General features: G+C 40.4%; 2 protein-coding genes across 4 annotated transcripts; one reads left to right on the plus strand and one right to left on the minus strand.

The window, feature by feature from the left end:
• Positions 1-503: 503 nt before the first annotated feature.
• On the minus strand, positions 504-10,839 carry LOC146662440 (ATP-dependent zinc metalloprotease YME1L1-like). Of its 2 annotated transcripts, none has more exons than XM_085419060.1 (18): positions 10,605-10,839; positions 9,921-10,040; positions 7,129-7,297; positions 6,930-7,031; positions 6,276-6,385; positions 5,319-5,469; positions 5,114-5,197; positions 4,521-4,694; positions 4,243-4,395; positions 4,024-4,156; positions 3,873-3,935; positions 3,477-3,589; positions 3,133-3,288; positions 2,852-3,003; positions 2,637-2,763; positions 2,068-2,141; positions 1,480-1,566; positions 504-1,390 (listed from the first exon to the last, which is right to left on the minus strand). In XM_085419060.1, exons 1-18 carry the CDS (start codon positions 10,638-10,640, stop codon positions 1,220-1,222), a joined length of 2,175 nt encoding a protein of 724 aa, XP_085275186.1. In that variant the 5' UTR covers positions 10,641-10,839; the 3' UTR covers positions 504-1,219. The 2 variants fall into 2 exon arrangements, with proteins under 2 accessions (XP_085275186.1, XP_085275185.1); XM_085419059.1 differs by having other exon boundaries at positions 5,090-5,197.
• Positions 10,840-11,220: 381 nt separating this feature from the next.
• On the plus strand, positions 11,221-17,316 carry mastl (microtubule associated serine/threonine kinase-like). Of its 2 annotated transcripts, XM_085419061.1 has the most exons (13): positions 11,221-11,529; positions 11,615-11,752; positions 11,834-11,973; positions 12,064-12,152; positions 12,243-12,349; positions 12,466-12,625; positions 12,991-13,139; positions 13,275-14,345; positions 14,686-14,827; positions 14,953-14,973; positions 15,905-16,018; positions 16,130-16,231; positions 16,583-17,316. In XM_085419061.1, exons 1-13 carry the CDS (start codon positions 11,359-11,361, stop codon positions 16,738-16,740), a joined length of 2,562 nt encoding a protein of 853 aa, XP_085275187.1. In that variant the 5' UTR covers positions 11,221-11,358; the 3' UTR covers positions 16,741-17,316. The 2 variants fall into 2 exon arrangements, with proteins under 2 accessions (XP_085275187.1, XP_085275188.1); XM_085419062.1 differs by lacking the exon at positions 14,953-14,973.
• The last annotated feature ends 802 nt before the right edge of the window (positions 17,317-18,118 follow it).

An 18,118-nucleotide genomic window follows, 5' to 3' on the forward strand; every position in this document is an offset into this window, starting at 1 on the left:
TCCAAAAGCATGATGTTCTTTGACACTGTGTAACATTAGAAAATACACTCATCAGCCACTTTAGTCTAGATTCAACAAGGTGCTGTAAACATTTGTCAATTTCACTGTGATATCACACATACTTAATGGTTTAAAGCACTATTTAAAATCTATAAACCATCACTAATATTGACCTGAAATTCCCATCAGTTCTTTGGAGTACTTTACAGTCTTTCAGCTGATTGGTTTAGTATTCTAGCTCTTATGAATATTTTGATTGAGGTTAATTTCCACTGTTTTCAGCTATGACAGATAACAGTGTAAAAGGCTTCAATAAACTCTGCTACCTGAATTATATTGAATTCTAAGCAATGTAGAGACATATATTAGATATTATTTGTTGTATATATTAATAATTAACTAAGGCCTTTTTATCAGTTTTATAAGGTGATGATGTGTTAATGCTACAACTTGTTTTAAGAACCACAAAACAAACAAACAAACCCCAAAAGAAGAATCAGGGCTGATTTGTAAGAGGAATCTTTATTTGAGCTTTATGAAGGCTTTAATCTAAAGACACAAACAGAAGCACCAATGCATTTCTTTTACAAGCTTACAGTATATACACAACTTCTCATTTATCAGCTACAGCTGGTCTTACCTTTGGGCACTTCAATAAATAAGAACAAAGGAAAATAGATATGTATATGGTAAATGCAAGCATATTAAAAAAAAAAGAAAGAAAAAAAAACAAAAAAAAAAAAAGAAAACCTCTAACCTGAAGAGTTCAACAATGAACAGCAGTAGCACCTGTGCCTGGTCATAGCCAAAAGGTACTTTCCAGCTTAAGGTACTTTAAGGTCCCATTGTGATCACTGGTTAGTACAAATATGTGAGAAAAATCTGACGGCAAACAAATTCATATGAGACGAAATATGACCTTGGTGCATAAACCGCTGCTGAGGTTTTGTTTTTCTCTCCCTGTGAGAGCTGAGAAAGAAAAAAATGCCCTGAATGAAACCATCTTTGTGACTTTTTGGGGAGAACAAATAGTTATTTTCACACAGTTAAACTGAGATGATTTACAAATCACTGAAGGAAAGTAAATGATGAGACGTATCAAAGTGTTGATGATTGTTTCAGTGTCATCTTCACATTGACAATAAAAGGGATACAAACAAAACAAGGCCTCCCAAAGGCCTGTGCTTGATTGCACAGTTGTGCATATATATGTATGAGTCTACAACGCCTGCTGCTGCTGCTGAGGTCTATAGTGGTCCAGTGATTTGCCCTCCAGCACCATCTGGATCTCTTTGGCGTCCAGAGTTTCATATGTTAGGAGGGCATCAGCCAGCTTCTTGTGCTCCTTACTGTAAGTCTTGAGGATATCCTTAGCACGTTCATATGAGTCCTAAATAAAAGAGAGAGAAAAAACATTTTGAGAAATAGAATAGAAAAAAATTCTAATTATTATTTTTAAATGACACATATTTTGCTCACCTTTAGTAAAGCTCTGACTTCCTGCTCAATGGCTGCTTGTGTTTCGGGGCTTTGCTTTGAAATGTCTCCATAGGTCATGACACCTAGCTGTAACAAACACATAACCAAGATGAATGAACAATGGGTCTACTCATGCATCGACCACTTGTAGCTAGTGATTACTGTAAAGCGAGTTACAAAGGGCTTTTCACTGAGCTGTGTGTAATTACACCCAATGACACAGTAATGTTAGAGACTGCAGTTTTTAGGTCCACTCCCCTCTTCTTCTTCTATTACAGATTTGTATTAACTTCAAGATTAATTCATTCAATACAGTAGCTGTAGATGTGCTACTGTGTTTGCTTTTAATATAACAAAGTTTGGCTGACATAAATTGACTGAGGACAATTGTTGTGTATGGCTTCATAACTTGTATCTTACTGTAAATAAAGACGTACGTCTGCAGCAGTATGTACAGTTAAAGCCCAGATCAGCACTGCTAAGTCCTTAAATGCTGATTGGAACAAAAAACAGACAACAAAACAAACCAAAAAAAAAAAAAAAAAAAACCCCACAGGGATCATCTGCCACACAAGTCTAAATTCTCACCTTGTCACTCATGCCGAATCTGGTCACCATCAATTTTGCGATTTTGGTTGCACCATCAAAGTCGCTGGAGGCACCTGAAATGGTTAACAACGTTTTTTTGTCATCTTCCAAACAATCAGAGCGTAAGTCTAGAGACTAGTAATTTATAAGAACTTCTTCAAACCACACAAATTTATTTTCTTATGTTGATAAAAGCACACAAATAAGTGTATTTATACTTGGAAAAAAGAAAAATCCCAGGGTGTTAAATGGTAAATGGCCTGTATTTGTATAGCGCTTTACTTAATCCCCATGGACCCCAAAGCGCTTTACACTACATTCAGTCATCCAACCATTCACACACACATTCACGCACTGGCGATGGCAAGCTACATTGTAGCCACAGCTGCCCTGGGGCGCACTGACAGAGGCGAGGCTGCAGGACACTGGCGCCACCGGGCCCTCTGACCAAAAATCAGGTGTTAACCTGATAAACCTTTAAATGTTATAATCATAAAATACTATTCATAGCTCAAGCATTTTATATTTATGAATCATGTCCTACCAATCAGTCCCTCTGTGTTTCGTACCTGTGGTGATGTTATCGTTCCCAAAGATGAGCTCCTCTGCTACTCGGCCGCCCATGCTGACGTCCATCTGAGCCAGCAGCTGGGCTCGTGTCTCGCTCCAGCGGTCATTCTCTGGAAGCATCGACACCTAAAACACGGCACGGTTTATCAAAAAAAACCCAAAAAACCCCCAGCAGAAATACGTACAATACTGCAAAACTGTAACAAAAGCTCACATGGCCCAGAGTTGGTCCTCGAGGCATGATAGTAGCCTTATTGATGGGCGTTGCATCTTTGGTGTAATAGGCAACAATGGCATGGCCGGACTCGTGGTATGCGGTAATGGTCTTATTCTTCTTGTCAATTTCAACACTCCGCCTCTCAGGGCCTGAAATGTGAAATGGAAACATAAAGAAATAATCATGATGGTGTTCCTGTCTCCTCACTTAATAATGTACAGGTGATCAGTGTAATGTGAAATGTAGTGCTGTGGGCTGCACCGTGATCACTCATTTACCCATGAGGATCTTGTCCTTAGCGAACTCCAGGTCCTTCATTGTGACCATCTCTTTCCCGTCCACTGCTGCCTTCAGGGCTGCCTGGTTGACCAGGTTCTCGAGCTCTGCCCCCGAGAAGCCCACTGTGCCTCGGGCAATAATCTCTGCATCAATGGCTGGGAAAGAACAAACAGTGTTTGTAAAGGTGATCAAAGACAATGGCGTCATTTAGAAAAATGGCAAACACAGGTTTCCTCTCAGGCTTAGCTCCAGCAGAGAAGGACAATAGGAGAAAAAAAGGATGAGATCTAAAGGTAGTTGGAGATATCCTTAATATTGTTGAATACTTTACACCCAGACCTACCTGGGTCTACTTTGATCTTGGAGAGGTACCAGTTGAGAATCTCTGTGCGGCCTTTCACATCAGGGCGAGGGACCGTCACCTGCATGTCAAACCTTCCTGGTCGAACCAGAGCGCTAAAGAGTGATGCAAAGCAGCAATAATTAGTACACAGAAGTTTATTCTGTTGAAGTTTTATTTAGGAGAACAAATACTACTTAAAACGATCGCAAAATGACACTCAAAACGTCTTACTAATATCTGTAAAACGAATGTGTTTCATCAGAAGCTGCATAACTGCACAATAACTACCTCTGATAGTAAATGCTAAAAAATGGTTTAATTTTACTGTCACTTTACAAAAAACTTAACATGTTTATGGCATACATAAAAAGCATTTCATCCTAAATGTTTACATACTTATCCAACGCTTCAGCAAAGTTTGTAGCACCAATAACAATGACTCCTTCATTTGGTTTAAATCTGTAAAAGAGCAAAACGAAACATTAGCAACTGTAAATTTAAGGTATCTACACCACTTATCACTCTATTCAGTTTAACTAACACTGACCCATCCATTTCAGCCAGCAGCTGGTTGATGGTTTGTCTGGAGTAAGGATGCATAGGGGACTCTATTCTCTTTCCACCTACGCTGTCCAGCTCATCAATGAAGATGACACAAGGAGCATTGGCTTTTGCCTCTTCTGCAAAACACAAAAATAGAGGTTATATTCGTTTTTAAAATACAATTTTAAGTGTAACTAAAATTTCTCACATCCAGTAAGCTTACTGAAAAGGTTCCTGATTCGGCTCGCACCAACGCCCACAAACATCTCATCAAACTCTGATCCGGAGGCGTAGTAAAAAGGAACATCGGCCTCTCCGGCCACGGCTCGTGCCAACAGAGTCTTTCCTGTGCCTGGGGGACCAACAAGCAGGATCCCTGAGGAGACCCAAACAGAAACGCATAAGAAAAAAAACAAAAACAAAAAACCCCACCCTATTCAATTCACTGAATTTTCTTAATGATCAGTAAAAAGTGATGAAAAGAATTAGCAGCATCGATACCTTTTGGCAGCTTTCCACCCAAAACGGTAAATTTCTGTGGGTTTTTCAGAAACTCAACAACATCTTGCAGTTCGCTCTTTGCCTCCTCCACTCCTTTGACATGCTCAAATGTCACATTCTTCATCTGGATGGGGTCGACTGCAGAGTCAAGACCGGATGTGGTGCGGAACCTCACTACGAGATCCCCAAAATAATCAGTTCAATAAATACATATTTGCAATGTCTGACAGAAACAGCTGCTTCCTGCAGCACACATTTATTTTCTACCAGTTATTCATAAAGCACGAACACAGTAATGAAATAAAAAATAGTTTGTATAGATATTTATATGTTAAAGCACAGTATCATGCACCAAAATAATCTGTCAAACCCTACATGCGCACTAGTACATTATTGTAATAAATACATAAATATATATATGAATATTTAAGCTGAAAATCTGGTGAACATTAAGTGAAACACTTCTTTTCTAATGCTTTTGCACCCTTGGAAGGTGTAAATCAGCAGGCAGTGTGCGTATAGGATTACGATTTAATTTGAAAGCTTAAAGAATGAAGACTGAAACAAACCAGCATCAGAAAAGGGGCCTTTACCGGAGAGAAACGGGGTTCTTGAGAGGCCATAAATACCAATGAGGAGGAGGACCAAGAGGATCAACCTGGTTCTCCTCAGTGAGTCTGTAAAACATAACAGACAAAAAAACAAATCAGCCAATCTTCATCTTTGTACTCAGCTCAGCACTGCCACCAACTGTTATAATGAAAAACAGGTAACTGTGTCTTTGTCTGGACCACATGCCTTGTGTTCTCTGAGTCAAAGCTTGAGACCTCATGAACCCCTCAGTGAAACCCGTCTTGAAAGCCTCCTGCTGGTTTTCTGGAAGGTTTTTTTGTTGTATCACTTGGTCCAAAGACTGCGCCTCGACTCCTTTTTCTTTCAAGAGCAATCCCTGAGAGGGAAAAAAGTAGACATGTAAATCTGCTTTCCCCCCTCTTTTAAATGTGTGCTTCAAATAGCAACTCAAAATCTGCAACGACTTGGTCAAGTTGTAGAACGAGCTAAAGGGTCAAAGTGCCGTAAATCCCGGACTACAGAGTGCACCTGATTAAAAGCCGCATGCTCAAATTTTAGAAAGAAAATCAATTTTGTACTTGTACAGGCCGCACCGGATTTTAAGCCGTATGCGTTGCACTTGTAATATGAGATATTTACACAGAAATATTACACGTGAGGATTTTTAACGTTTAATTTATTCCATAAGGTAACATAGACGTTATGATAACATACAAAAATACATACTGCAAATGCTTTTTTTCCTCGAACAGCGCCTGTAACATGGCTAATTTTAAGTATACGTACGTATCGGTAACACACAAATTACGTTGCTTATGTTTTTTTTTACAGAACAGTGCAAAAACAACATTACGTCTCTTAACAACCGGTAAAAATAAATACCGTATATATACTACTTATCAATTTTATTGGTCTACTGTTACCAGGCAAAATATTTTTGGCTGCATGAAAGAAAATATGCATTAGCCGCACGTCAGTATAAGCCGCAGTGTTCACAGTGTGGGGAAAAAGTAGCAGCTTATGACCCGAAAACTACGGTATGTTGTTCATTCTAACTGCATAACTAACTGTGCAGTGTCCGAGAAATAATGCTTATTCAGTAAATACAGAATTTATGTTGGATTAACCAACAGTCTGTATTCATAACAGTGTAACAGATACATCAGTCGTGTGGTGGCATACCTTCATGAAGCCTGGAGTGTAGGCTTCAGATTCCACGGGACCGTCATAACCAGACTCCGCCCGTCTGGTCCTTGATCGAAGTGTCTTGAAACCGCGACTTTGGACCCATACTACACAGACAGAAAACATGTGACTATATGTCAAGTATCTTTAACCTTTTTCAGACATGGGGTATATAAGATTTCTGGCTTCTTCAGTCTGTTAAAATGACAGCTGTTTATCATAAGTAAGTCTAGCTGTGCTCTAATCACATGTAACTACACTTTTGAAAATGTAATCATTGCCAGTGTCTTTAGCTCAGGCCCTGCTGTGAAGACCAACTCATAACAAACAGAACCTGTTTGTTGTAAAGTGAAACTGAGTGTTAAGGACAGTGAAAGCCATCCAGTGGAGCCATTGATAGCCCCAAATTGCTTTTTCCGTCTTACTGCTATTGAAGGCCTAAACCAAGACTGCTTTTTGAGAGCTAAGCAACGTAACGAAGAGCATATACAGAACATATATATTGGACCTGTATAAATTGTAAGATTGTGTTTTGACTTTTCACTCAGGCATGAGGCCAAAAAAGCTCAGGTGCCTTCAGATAAATGGAAAGGAGTGCATGCCTGAAAGGGGCTTTAATGCCACTAAGTTTGTATAACGTCAGCTTCTTACCAGGCAAAAACTGTAGTTCTGAGCAAGCTTGTCTTAGTGGGCTGTGGTATTGTCTGTGGAATAATCGTGAGCCAAAAAGCCCCAAATTCCTGTGTGAGAACCCTGTGAGACAAATCGTACAAAAAGAGAAAAAAATCTCAAGGTCTGTTTCACATTAAAACATCTGGTTAAATAAATAAAGCTCGACTGAGCTGCTCACCGTGCTTGTTGTGAAAGAAGCTGTCTGCAGAAACGTGGCTCGTTCTCCATATCGAAGGAACAGCGGGAGGCTCTTCTGGTCCCGGTGTAGGCAGTAACCTGCTGACGAGCTCGTCCAGCTGACTCGCCCTGAGCTCGGACAGACCCAGATCCTTCAGACTCACACTGGGCTTTAAGTGAAGGACAGCAAAGGTAGGTCATCTACAACTCTAAGGTAGGGCTGGGCCATATCATACTGTTCACGGTAATACCAGTATAATGTTAGGCAATAATAAGAAAATGAAATATCGCGATAGAATATGGGTAAAACGCAGGTGCGCAGTGCCTTTGTTCACATATTATGGTCGTGTCCAAATTCATGAGCTGCATCCTCCTGAGGCCGCATTTGTAGACCGATTACGTCACAGCGACGCGCCGAAGGCTGTCCAAATTCGTAGACTCCTCCGAATGCAGCCGACAAATGAGTCCTCCTTTTCCCCGAATTTGAAGGATGGGTTGGGTGTGTCCTTCGTGGCCTACCATATCCCAGAATTCATAGCGCGGCCCAGCCAAACTCCAGTTTCCAACAATGGCGGCCACTACTAAGTTTTAAAATTACTCTTACTAATCTTTCTGGGTCACAAAATAAACTTTTAACATATTTTCAGGCGAGAAAGTAGCTGTGTAAACATAAAATATCTGCTCGGTTTATCAAGATATCGCATATTTGCAAAAGTGCTTCGACGTTTTCGGAGACGTCTGCTACCCACCAGCTCGACAGCTAGCCGGGAGCTCGAGGGTTACTGATGCGGCCGAGAATGGCACAACTCCCGGCACATCATTTTCAGATCACCGCGGAGTTTCGCTGCTCGGGTTAAACGTAATATATAAGTCACTTAGACAACCTAAAAATGTTATTGTTGGGCTTTTTTCAGTGTTTTGTTTGTTCGTGAGTAAATCGGTTTGGCTGAGATTAAAGTTATTAGATTAGATTAGATAAAATAAAACTTTATTAATCCCCCGGGTGGGTTCCTCCTTGGTTTTTACACAGCTGACTAAACGTCAAACAGAAAACTGATTAAACAGAAGTATGAGACAGTCGAGAATTTACGCCAGTGTCCTGTTATATTTTAGATAGCAAGGAGCAGACAGCCGAGTTTATTAAACTCCACCGAGACAGCGGTGACGCAGATCTGAAGGCTGGACCGTCCAATTTCACGGCCGTTTACTTCCGGCCTACCCGACCTTCTGAGGACCTGGCCCACGTAGACTGCGAAGGCCGGGTCCTCAGGAGGATGCAGCCCATGAATTTGGACACGACATATATTATCATATCGTGATAAATACTTTTGGCCATATTGCCCTGCCCTACTCTATGGAGCAACTGATCACCTAAAAGTAAGTAAGTACATAAGTAAAGATGACACAGAAAAATAAATAAAAATGAGAAATAGTCACAATAAAAATGCAATAGCCTCCAGTCTTCAATCTCACCTGAGGAACAACCAACAAATTCTGAGCCTAGGATCTCAGACTGTGAGCAAGAGCGTGTTTAAGAAGAAGTTTAGATAGTGCTCTTTATTCTAAAATAAACTGAGAACAAATGTAAGGAGTATAAAACAGGAGTAACACAAGCTTGCTTACTAGGATATATCAGTCATAACATTTTCTCAAGTTCATCTGAGAAAACTATACCTTGCAATTTAGAAATACTCCTTAAATTGAAAAAACAAAACAGGTACGTCAAAGTAGATGTTGCATGTGAGTCAAAGCCCAGAGAGGAATCAAATATAACACCAAGATTATGAAGACTGGACTTAGCAGATAAGCAACACAATGAACTATAATCACAGCCTCTGTGTTTTTGGAATACATAGCAAAGTAATTACTGGAGATCCAGTAACTTATCCGGATAAACATTCAGTTAGGTTGGACAATCTATCCAGCTGATAAGGCTTGAAATTCAGCTGTATATGCATTTTACTGGCATGAAAATGATGAAGGTTTTCAGAAAAAAACAAATCTAATAATGCCAGCTAAAGGAAGAATGTAGAACGAAAGGCAATAATGGACCCAGGATTAAGCCTTGCAGCTCACAGGTTAGAGAAACAGTGTTAAAGGAGAAGAATATATTCAACCTAACAGAGAAAGCCCAGTCAGATAAATATGAGGAAAACCTGTCTAATGCAGAGCCAGAGAAGAGTCCCAAACAGGTAAAATCTCTAACGAGGATGATGAGGGTTTTCTTTTTCCAATTTTGGTAACCAAGACTTTTAGTGTTATTGTCTTCATAGAAACAGGAAGACTTTTCATGGAAAGTACACTGCCCTTTTCAAACATCGATTTACAAGCAGACTACTTTGACACTTTATCAGAGCATGTTGATGTAGAGGATCACTTCTATTATGATTCATGAAATTACTGAAATAAGAAGATCTAGCCTCTTTCACTTCCTCATTAGAAGAGTGGAGAAATCCTTTAAAATTTTCTCTATGGACAGTCAGACCCGTGGTCTTCCTTAGTCGCTTGTTGCAAAATAAGCGATGACCTATTTTCTGAGGAGCAACCTGAACCATAAGGACAAGGCAATGATCGTTAAAACAGTGAACAAAGAGATATATCCTTTACTTAGACACATTACTATGGTACAGTATAATATAGTGTGCGGCCATTAAGAGTAGTTCAATAGTTTACTCATAAACATACTTCCATAAAGTCGCCATCAACAGATCTGTGGTTTACCTCAGATAGTCCACTTTAACAAAACATGTACTATGTCACCATCAGCTACTATCCTCAGGAGATGGAGCTCACCTCTCTCAGAAATGAACTGTGCTCTGGACTGAAGTCTTTGTGAAGAGCCTGGATTGAAGCTGTGGCTGAATTCTTCAGAGAGTGGAGGGCATTGATGAGCTGGCTGAGAGGCACTATCATCTGGGAAGACACAAGAACAGCAGTAGCTTAAAACACTCTCATAGCACCTCACATTTTCTGCATGTACATTTAACGTTTCCCATTCTACTTGTTTTTTGTTTTTAAATGAGACTTCCAGGCGGAGACAGCGTGGTCAGGACTGTTATGTCAGTTTTATTCTGCACATAGAGTGGTTTGGCCCACATACGGCAGACGAGTTACGTAACCTCTACTCTTTGAATGATTTTTTTCAAATACTTTGTTTAAATTAACCTAAATTTTCCTTCACGTATCTCTGGGTAAAGTCACGACCGAAACCTCACATATCACGCTCGTCTCCGCACCGACACAGGGTGTCAGCGTGACGTAAGCATAGGCTTATTCTAGAGTAATGTTCTTGCTAACACTAGGCGAGCTAAAGGGGAAAAGGGGGTCAAATAAGCAACAGGCAGCAGAGCTACATGTCGATATAACTCCCATAACAGTCCTAAAATAAACACTAACTTACAACTAAAGACTAAATTCACTCCGAGAAGAACACACATGAGCTAGCCAAGTCAATAAACCGCTATCTAGTCGGCTTACCTGCTGTGGTTGAAATGACGAAGACAGCGAAAACATTTTTGCCGATGGATGCTACAAAAACGGACTTTGGAGGGCTGGTTTGTAAGGACAGACCCTCTATATAACCCAAATGAATGCGTCCTCCCGAAAGGGGCGTCCTTTTGGTTTTCCTTGTTACACAACTTTCAACAGTTACACAACTTTTTTTTTCAGCTAACAACGCCAAATGGATCCCCCGGCATCTGAGGTCAAACGGACTACAAAATGATGTAAAGAAGAACTACTACCGGGTGATGCTTGCATCATTGCGATTGTTTCATTGAACTCATTAAAATTAATTTATAATGCATAGAAATGACAAAATAAATCTTCACTTGCATCAGGTGCCTTACAGTAAAAAAAAAAGCGTAGCAGTTATTATTAATTTTTCTATTTAATTTTCACGTTCTTCTCATTTTGGTCTGTTCGTGAGTGCCTGATCAAAATTTAAAAACAGTTTCCAAAATAATGGATTTCTGGTAAATAATTGTTTTAATTGTAATTAGACGGCCAAAATTAACTAGCGTCTAATTACACTACACAGGTTGTTCAAGTACAGGTTGTTCTTTTTCACGCAGGCGCTTTCTTGGACAACTAAGTGGGGTCCCCGTGAAAGATCTGCGGAATTCAAAATTTCAAAACAAACCAGAGAATCCGTTCTTTTGCAAGTGCGTGTTGTTTACTTTGAGCTGGCTGGCTTACACAGACGTAACCCTCATTTTAAAGCAGTTAAATAATGGACGCAGAGGAAGAGCATCGCTCGTGCGCCGACGTGAAATCTGTAGGTCATCACCCTAAACCGCCGTCTATCAACGATTTCGTCGTGCTGAAGCCCATCAGCCGCGGGGCTTTTGGCAAGGTCTACCTTGCACGTAAGAACTGCAACGCACGCTTATATGCCATTAAGGTTAGTGGGTTTTTAACCTGTGCTTATTCTAAATCATTAAAGGGAGATCTAGCCTACTTAAATGCACATTTCTTCTGCCTCATAGGTGATGAAGAAAGCCGATATGGTGGATAAAAACATGACAAACCAGCTGAAGGCAGAGCGAGATGCCCTCGCTTTGAGCAAAAGTCCCTTCGTGGTTCACCTGTTTTACTCCCTTCAAACAGCCACCAAGATCTATCTGGTAACGCCCAGAGATGAAAAAATAGACTCGCGTTAAACATGTTAATGACCCCGTTTATTAAGTCATTGTTTATGCTTACAGGTAATGGAATACCTCATTGGTGGAGATGTCAAATCTCTCCTTCATATCTATGGCTATTTTGACCAGGATATGGCTGTAAAATACATCTCAGAGGTCGCACTGGCTTTAGACTATCTCCATCGTCATGGTATAATTCACAGGTACTTTTACAGTGCATGCAAATCTTGCACTTTCATTCAATTTGATCGACGTCAATATGCATTTTTGAACTGTAACAATTTTTTTCCCAGAGATCTGAAGCCAGACAACATGCTCATATCCAACGAAGGCCACATTAAACTAACAGATTTTGGCCTTTCTAAAGTCAAGCTGGACAGAGGTTTGACTTCCCAGCAGCTTTTGCACATTGTAACCATCACCTTTAGAAATATTATTAATAGTTCCTTTACCTCTGTGCTTTCTATATTAGAGCTGAGTCTTATGGATATCCTCACTACCCCATCTTTGGCTAAACCCAAGAAGGATTATTCCCGCACGCCAGGCCAAGTCCTCTCTTTAATCAGCTCCCTTGGATTTGTAAGTGAATTCAAATCACTTCACATGCAGGAAAACAATCAGATGTGTTGTTTTGTGTGTGTGTGTGTGTGTGTGTTACATAATTCCTATTTTTTCCTTTATTCTGTTAAACACAGAATACACCAGCAGCAGAAGGCAAGCGTCACTGCAGCGCTACTGTGGTGTCCAGTCCCATGTCGTGCGGCAAAATAAAACCAAGGAATAAATCTCTTGATTCTCCTGTAATGAAGAAAATAGATCGCCTGTCTTCACCTGCTCGCTACCCTTGGAAACTGAGTATGTCATCAAGGACATTTTATTTTGGGGGGTTGATTTATTTATTTTCTTTTTGCCTACATTATGTTAGAAATTTTACTAAAAAGGGGAAATATTAAGGGTTCCCGTTAAATACATGCTTTAAAGTTGGTAACAAAATGGTTATCAATATACCATGAAGTTACAACATGAAAGCATATGATGCAGATTTTTAAGTGATAGGTCATTATTAGCTGATGCTGTCAGGCTGTAGTAGACAGCCAAGAGCTATCCTCTTGGCATTTTGTCATTCTTTGTTCACGTGGAAAGACGAGTTATGCAGATAATGAAAATGTATGCTAATTTCGCCTTTATTCAGTTTTTTTCTTCTAAATTTTATCTGATAGGACCAAAGAGCAGCGTGTTTAGTCCTCATAATTTGACAAAAAATCTGACTCCCACATTGATGAAGACCAGGAGCAGGTTTCAGACGATGAGTGCAGGCAGCACTACTGACACTGACGGTGGCACCAGTCCACTGTGGGAGTGTGAGGAGGTAAGTGGATTTTCTTAATTCTTATTTTTATCCATGTGTAATTAAAGACCAATAAAGTTTTTTGGCTTGGAGTTTCCTGTTCATAAAGTGTCTCACTCACATTTCATTCCATATTGTGACTTTTTTTTTCTTCAGAAAGAGAATGAACACATGAATGACCAGAACGGGAGAGGGCGATCTGAGTTGAAGGTGCCCAAAGAGGACAGTCCGCCCACAAAACGGGACACTTTTTGCTTTTCTGATAAGGCCTCTTGCAGTCAATCAAAAAAGTCAAATGAAGCTCATCTTGTAGAAAATAAATCCCATACGAACAACCAGGAGTCTGTCTCCACAGCTCAGGAGAATGTTTGTCAATTAGCAGTTCCCTCATCTGTGAAGAGAACATTTTCAGATTTACAAAGAAGTCCAGGGACGCCAGAGATCCGAGCCAAAAAGAGAAACACAGACTACAAGAGGTTCTATGAGATTCCTGTGGAGACTGAGAGGTTTCACACTGGCTTGACTGGAACATTTTCCACCATCAAAATAGGCGACTTCATGGTCTCCACTGAAGGGATCGAGGCAACTGAAGAGCGGGTGCCGAAGCGCTCCAGTCCCGTTGCTGTAGCCAAAAGTCTGTTTTATGAACTGGACGAGCCGGTGGAGGATATATTTGAAGGTGGAGCCAAAGACCTGTCACACACGAGTTTCACGTCACCACTTCCTGGGACAAGTGACATTTGTAGGAACCTGAGCATGGACTCTGACGGGTCTATGCACGAAATGTCTTTCACTATAGACAGCCATCCATCCCTCCAGCCAACTGAGCCTGTCAAACACAGGAATTCATTATCACCAGAGGAGGACAAAGAAAGTAAAGACTCCTTCTATACTGCATCACTACCAAAAACTCCTGTGGCCACTGTTGAAACACCTAAACTTGGTCATTTTCTGGAGAGAGATGAATCTCGCTGTTTCTTTGCGAACCAACTTCCCGAGCTCGCTTGCAGTGATGCGGAGTCCCCTTTATTTCTCAAGCCGCGAAATGTCGTGGCCTTCCGTAGTTATTGTAGCTCCATTAATCGGTCCAACGTGTCCGGGGTGTCCCGACTTAGCATTGGATCTGTGGAAGCTATGGACGTGTCCACAACGGCTTCTTATAACGTCGCATCTGGAGCTGCAACACCAGTGCAGAAGAGACCCAGCTCCAGTGGTTCTCTCTATCAGGTAGGCACGGAAGGACGAGGAATACAGCAGTCTGCATAGCCCCAGAAACGCAACCTGACGCTCTCATTGTTAAGACAGTACTTTTATTTTTGTGCTCAACTAGAGTAATTTTGCTTGTCTCACAATTTAAATCAATTGCTTTTTTATCTTATCAACTTCCTGTCCTCTGACTTTAAGTTGACTTTCTTCTAATTGGTTGCCCCTCTTTAACTGAAGTTCGAAGATCTTCTACATATCTGACAATGACAACCACTTTAATAAAGTTTGGCAGTCACAGGTTACATTTATGATTCAATAAATTATGTACATATTAATGAAATTAATGCTTTTGTTTCCTCAGACTCCTCAGCCCATGTCGACCTCTCATACCCCTTACAGGACTCCAAAGAGTGTCCGAAGGGGAGCACTGCCTGTTGAGAGAGTACCAATTTTAGGAACCCCTGACTATTTGGCTCCAGAGCTTCTTCTGGGAAAACCACATGGTAAGAGAGAGAAATCTTCAAAAGTTCTGTAACGATGACAAAGCCAAAGTCAGTCAGTCTCAGTCTTGTTTTAACTGAATAGTTTTCTTGACATTGTAGCTCTTGTGACAGGCACTCTCTTTTAGTTTCAGGAAGTGGTCAGTGTGGTAAGTTTTTAACATTAATGTTTCTTTGCAAGCGAGCTTGCATGTTCCCCGTCCTGCTAATACGCTGTAGGAAGTGAGCGGATTCCTGCCCCGTTTCCCTTTCCCCGCTGTTTCTGCCCTTTGGATCGGTGAACAAACTGTGGGCCTAATTAAAGGGGAAAGGGATGGTGGTTCAAGTGTGTGATTCTAAAGGTTAAAGCATTGGGTCTTTCAAGTCTCTTTTAACACCATTGTGCCAGCAGGGGAATCAGATTAGCTGTGGCTGATGTGCTTTTAATTTGGCAAAAAAAGATTTTCTTCTTTTTGTTCTTATAAATCTATAGAATTTGAGCAATTCTGACACACTGTCAATGCACAGTGGCACTGGCATCACACAAAATGTCATCTAATAATAACTTATTGATCTGCCATGCTGTTATTAATTCAAATGTTAACACATTGAGGGCAGTGTCGCCTGGCAGTTGCACAATGCCATTTTGTAGCTTGATCGCTGCTATTTGACTTCTGTGACATGAATTTATTTATCTATTGTCTTATTCGCTCAGTAGTAGAGACTTATAACTGTAATCATGGTTTTAAGTCTGTGCAGCTATCGAGAACTAAAAAATAAGTCTTGAGAAGCACAACGTTTGCAGGCACCCTGTTTGTTTTACCCTCAATTAACTCTGCCTGTTTTAATTGACATCAAATTTTAATACAAACCAATCCTAATGATTTGTTTTTAGGTTTTTGTATGTGAGAATGAAAGAATGTTTTCTTCCCCAGTACTCAGTATCTAACGTAGTCCCTGCTTTTGCCACTGCGGTGCAGTTAGTGTGCACTCTAACAGAAATCACAGGGAAAAGTGAGGCGTTTGAGGCCCACGGCTGTACAAAAATGTGACTATTCCTTCTTCTTTTGTTGTTGTTGTCGTTGTCGTCTACCCGGGCAGACTTCATGGTGGATTGGTGGGCGCTTGGTGTGTGTCTTTTCGAGTTCCTCACAGGTGTGCCGCCATTCAATGACGAGACGCCCCAGCTGGTCTTCCAGAATATTCTGAACAGAGGTGGGTTTGCTCTTCTCTTCCAACCCTCAAACACAAAACCATCTAAAATATGTAACTCATTAAGCTTCTTCTCGATTACCAACACGCCTACGTTACTATCAACTATTGTAGATATACCCTGGCCTGAGGGGGAGGAGGAGTTATCTGTAGACTCCAGGAATGCCATTGAAATCCTGCTGACCATGGACATGACAAAGCGCGCTGGCTTAAAAGGTAGAGACCACCGTTCAAAATAAAAGACCAAAAGAGAAAGAAACAACTGGCTTTATAAATAACTATCCCATGAAGTGAAAATTTCAACAGTATTTGTCATCCAAACAGAAATAAAGACATCAATAAAAATACAAATTATTATATTTTTTAAACATGAATAAATAAGGAAAAATGTAATGTAAATACAGAAAATTCACCCCATTTTAGAACTGATTAACTTAACATAAAATACTTATACCGACTTTAGAAGTTGGAAGTTAATTTGGACCTATGTTCTCAAAAACAAAAGAAGAAGAAGAAATGGGCTGTTGTGTGTTTTGCTGTTTGTCATTTGCCTATATTTTCCATTAGAACTGAAGTGCCACCCCCTGTTTCACGGCCTGGACTGGGACAACCTGCAGAACCAGCCGATGCCTTTCATACCTCAACCAGACGACGAAACCGACACCTCTTACTTTGATGCGAGAAACAATGCTCAGCACATTGCCGTGTCCGGCTTCAGTCTTTAGAAGTTGTTCTCTCGCTCGAATGTATGATGCGAGAGTGATTTTTAAACACTTCAGACCATTACCTTGGATTTCTGCAAGTAAATGCGAGGTGTAGATGTGGATTAGGGTGGCTTTTCCGTTCGCTGTTGTAATATTGTTTTTAAAGAAAACATTTTACATTTGCGCAATCAAAAAGGGCCACTTAGCTACAAGAAATATCTTTTTAATGTTAGCACTACTCCGTTGCATTACTCTACTAGCAAGGCATCCCTTTATCTGCTGCTTGATTTTGTTGTGATGAGGATGTTAAAGTTAATATGCTCCATTTTCTGCTGTACTGGTACAAATGTCATGTTTCAGTGTTGAAGAAAAACATATTCATAAATAATGTCTTATATACTGTGTAAATTTAGTGTAGCGTTGTTTCAAGACAAGACTGTTACTTTATCCCAGCAGGACTTCTTTTATGTAATGTTTCTAATTTTGATTGTTGTATCCGCTCAGTTTTCCACACTACTGGTTAATTCTTGCTACATGCACAATTTTATCTTAATTCTGAGGAAAAAAGAAAAAAGAAATAAAACCTGTTTGTAACAAGATGTGTGCTTTTGAGTATTTTTGCAGAATTTTATTTGGAGAAAAATCTCAACTATACACTTCTTAAAGAAATTAAATGTGAAGGGAATACCAGGAGATGAGCAGTTACACAAGGTGGGCTGGACCAGGCCATAAAGTGGTATAAACCCAGCAACAGGACTGGTATCTGCTGCCTTTTGTGAGGTGGTCTGCCACCCTACTGCTCATCTACATGTACACTCAGAACTAAAAGATCCGTCACTTGCACCCTGTTCTCTTCACAGATGAGAGCAGGGTCACACTGACTATATTTGACAGATGTTGAAGAGTCAGGTGAATGTTAATCATCTAACATGACCAGTTCAGTGATGGTCTGGGGAGGCCCATCCAAAGCTCGACCTGCGAACCACTTGTACTCCGAGTGCTCTTAGGTATTTGGGATGAAATCCTCAGGCCCACAACTGCTGCTGGTGTAGTGGGCACAGTGTGTAGGCAGTTGTTGCTGGCTATAGTAGATTTATTGTGAGGTCTCAAGTAACCACTTATTTGAAATAAAGTGGACAAACCTGCTTTGTGAAAACTTTATTTCAGGCTGAGATTATCACATGCAAACACCACTCTATCCACAGGCAGAGAGGGTGAGAAAGCCTTAGTACATTTCAGTAGAAAGGTAAACTATTGCATTTTTTTTCTTTAATTAAAACATAATAGCGCTGGAAAGATCAGTGCTAATGCAGATGCCATACTTTGTAAATATGGCATCATATTACACACAGATGCAATTAAAATATTGCATTTTTGTTTGGACTGTACAGCTATTGTA

The sequence above is a fragment of the Rhamphochromis longiceps genome, linkage group LG9 (assembly GCF_057381845.1).
Source record: "Rhamphochromis longiceps isolate RC_006_pf linkage group LG9, R_longiceps_female_GT1.1, whole genome shotgun sequence".
Taxonomy (NCBI): domain Eukaryota; kingdom Metazoa; phylum Chordata; class Actinopteri; order Cichliformes; family Cichlidae; genus Rhamphochromis; species Rhamphochromis longiceps.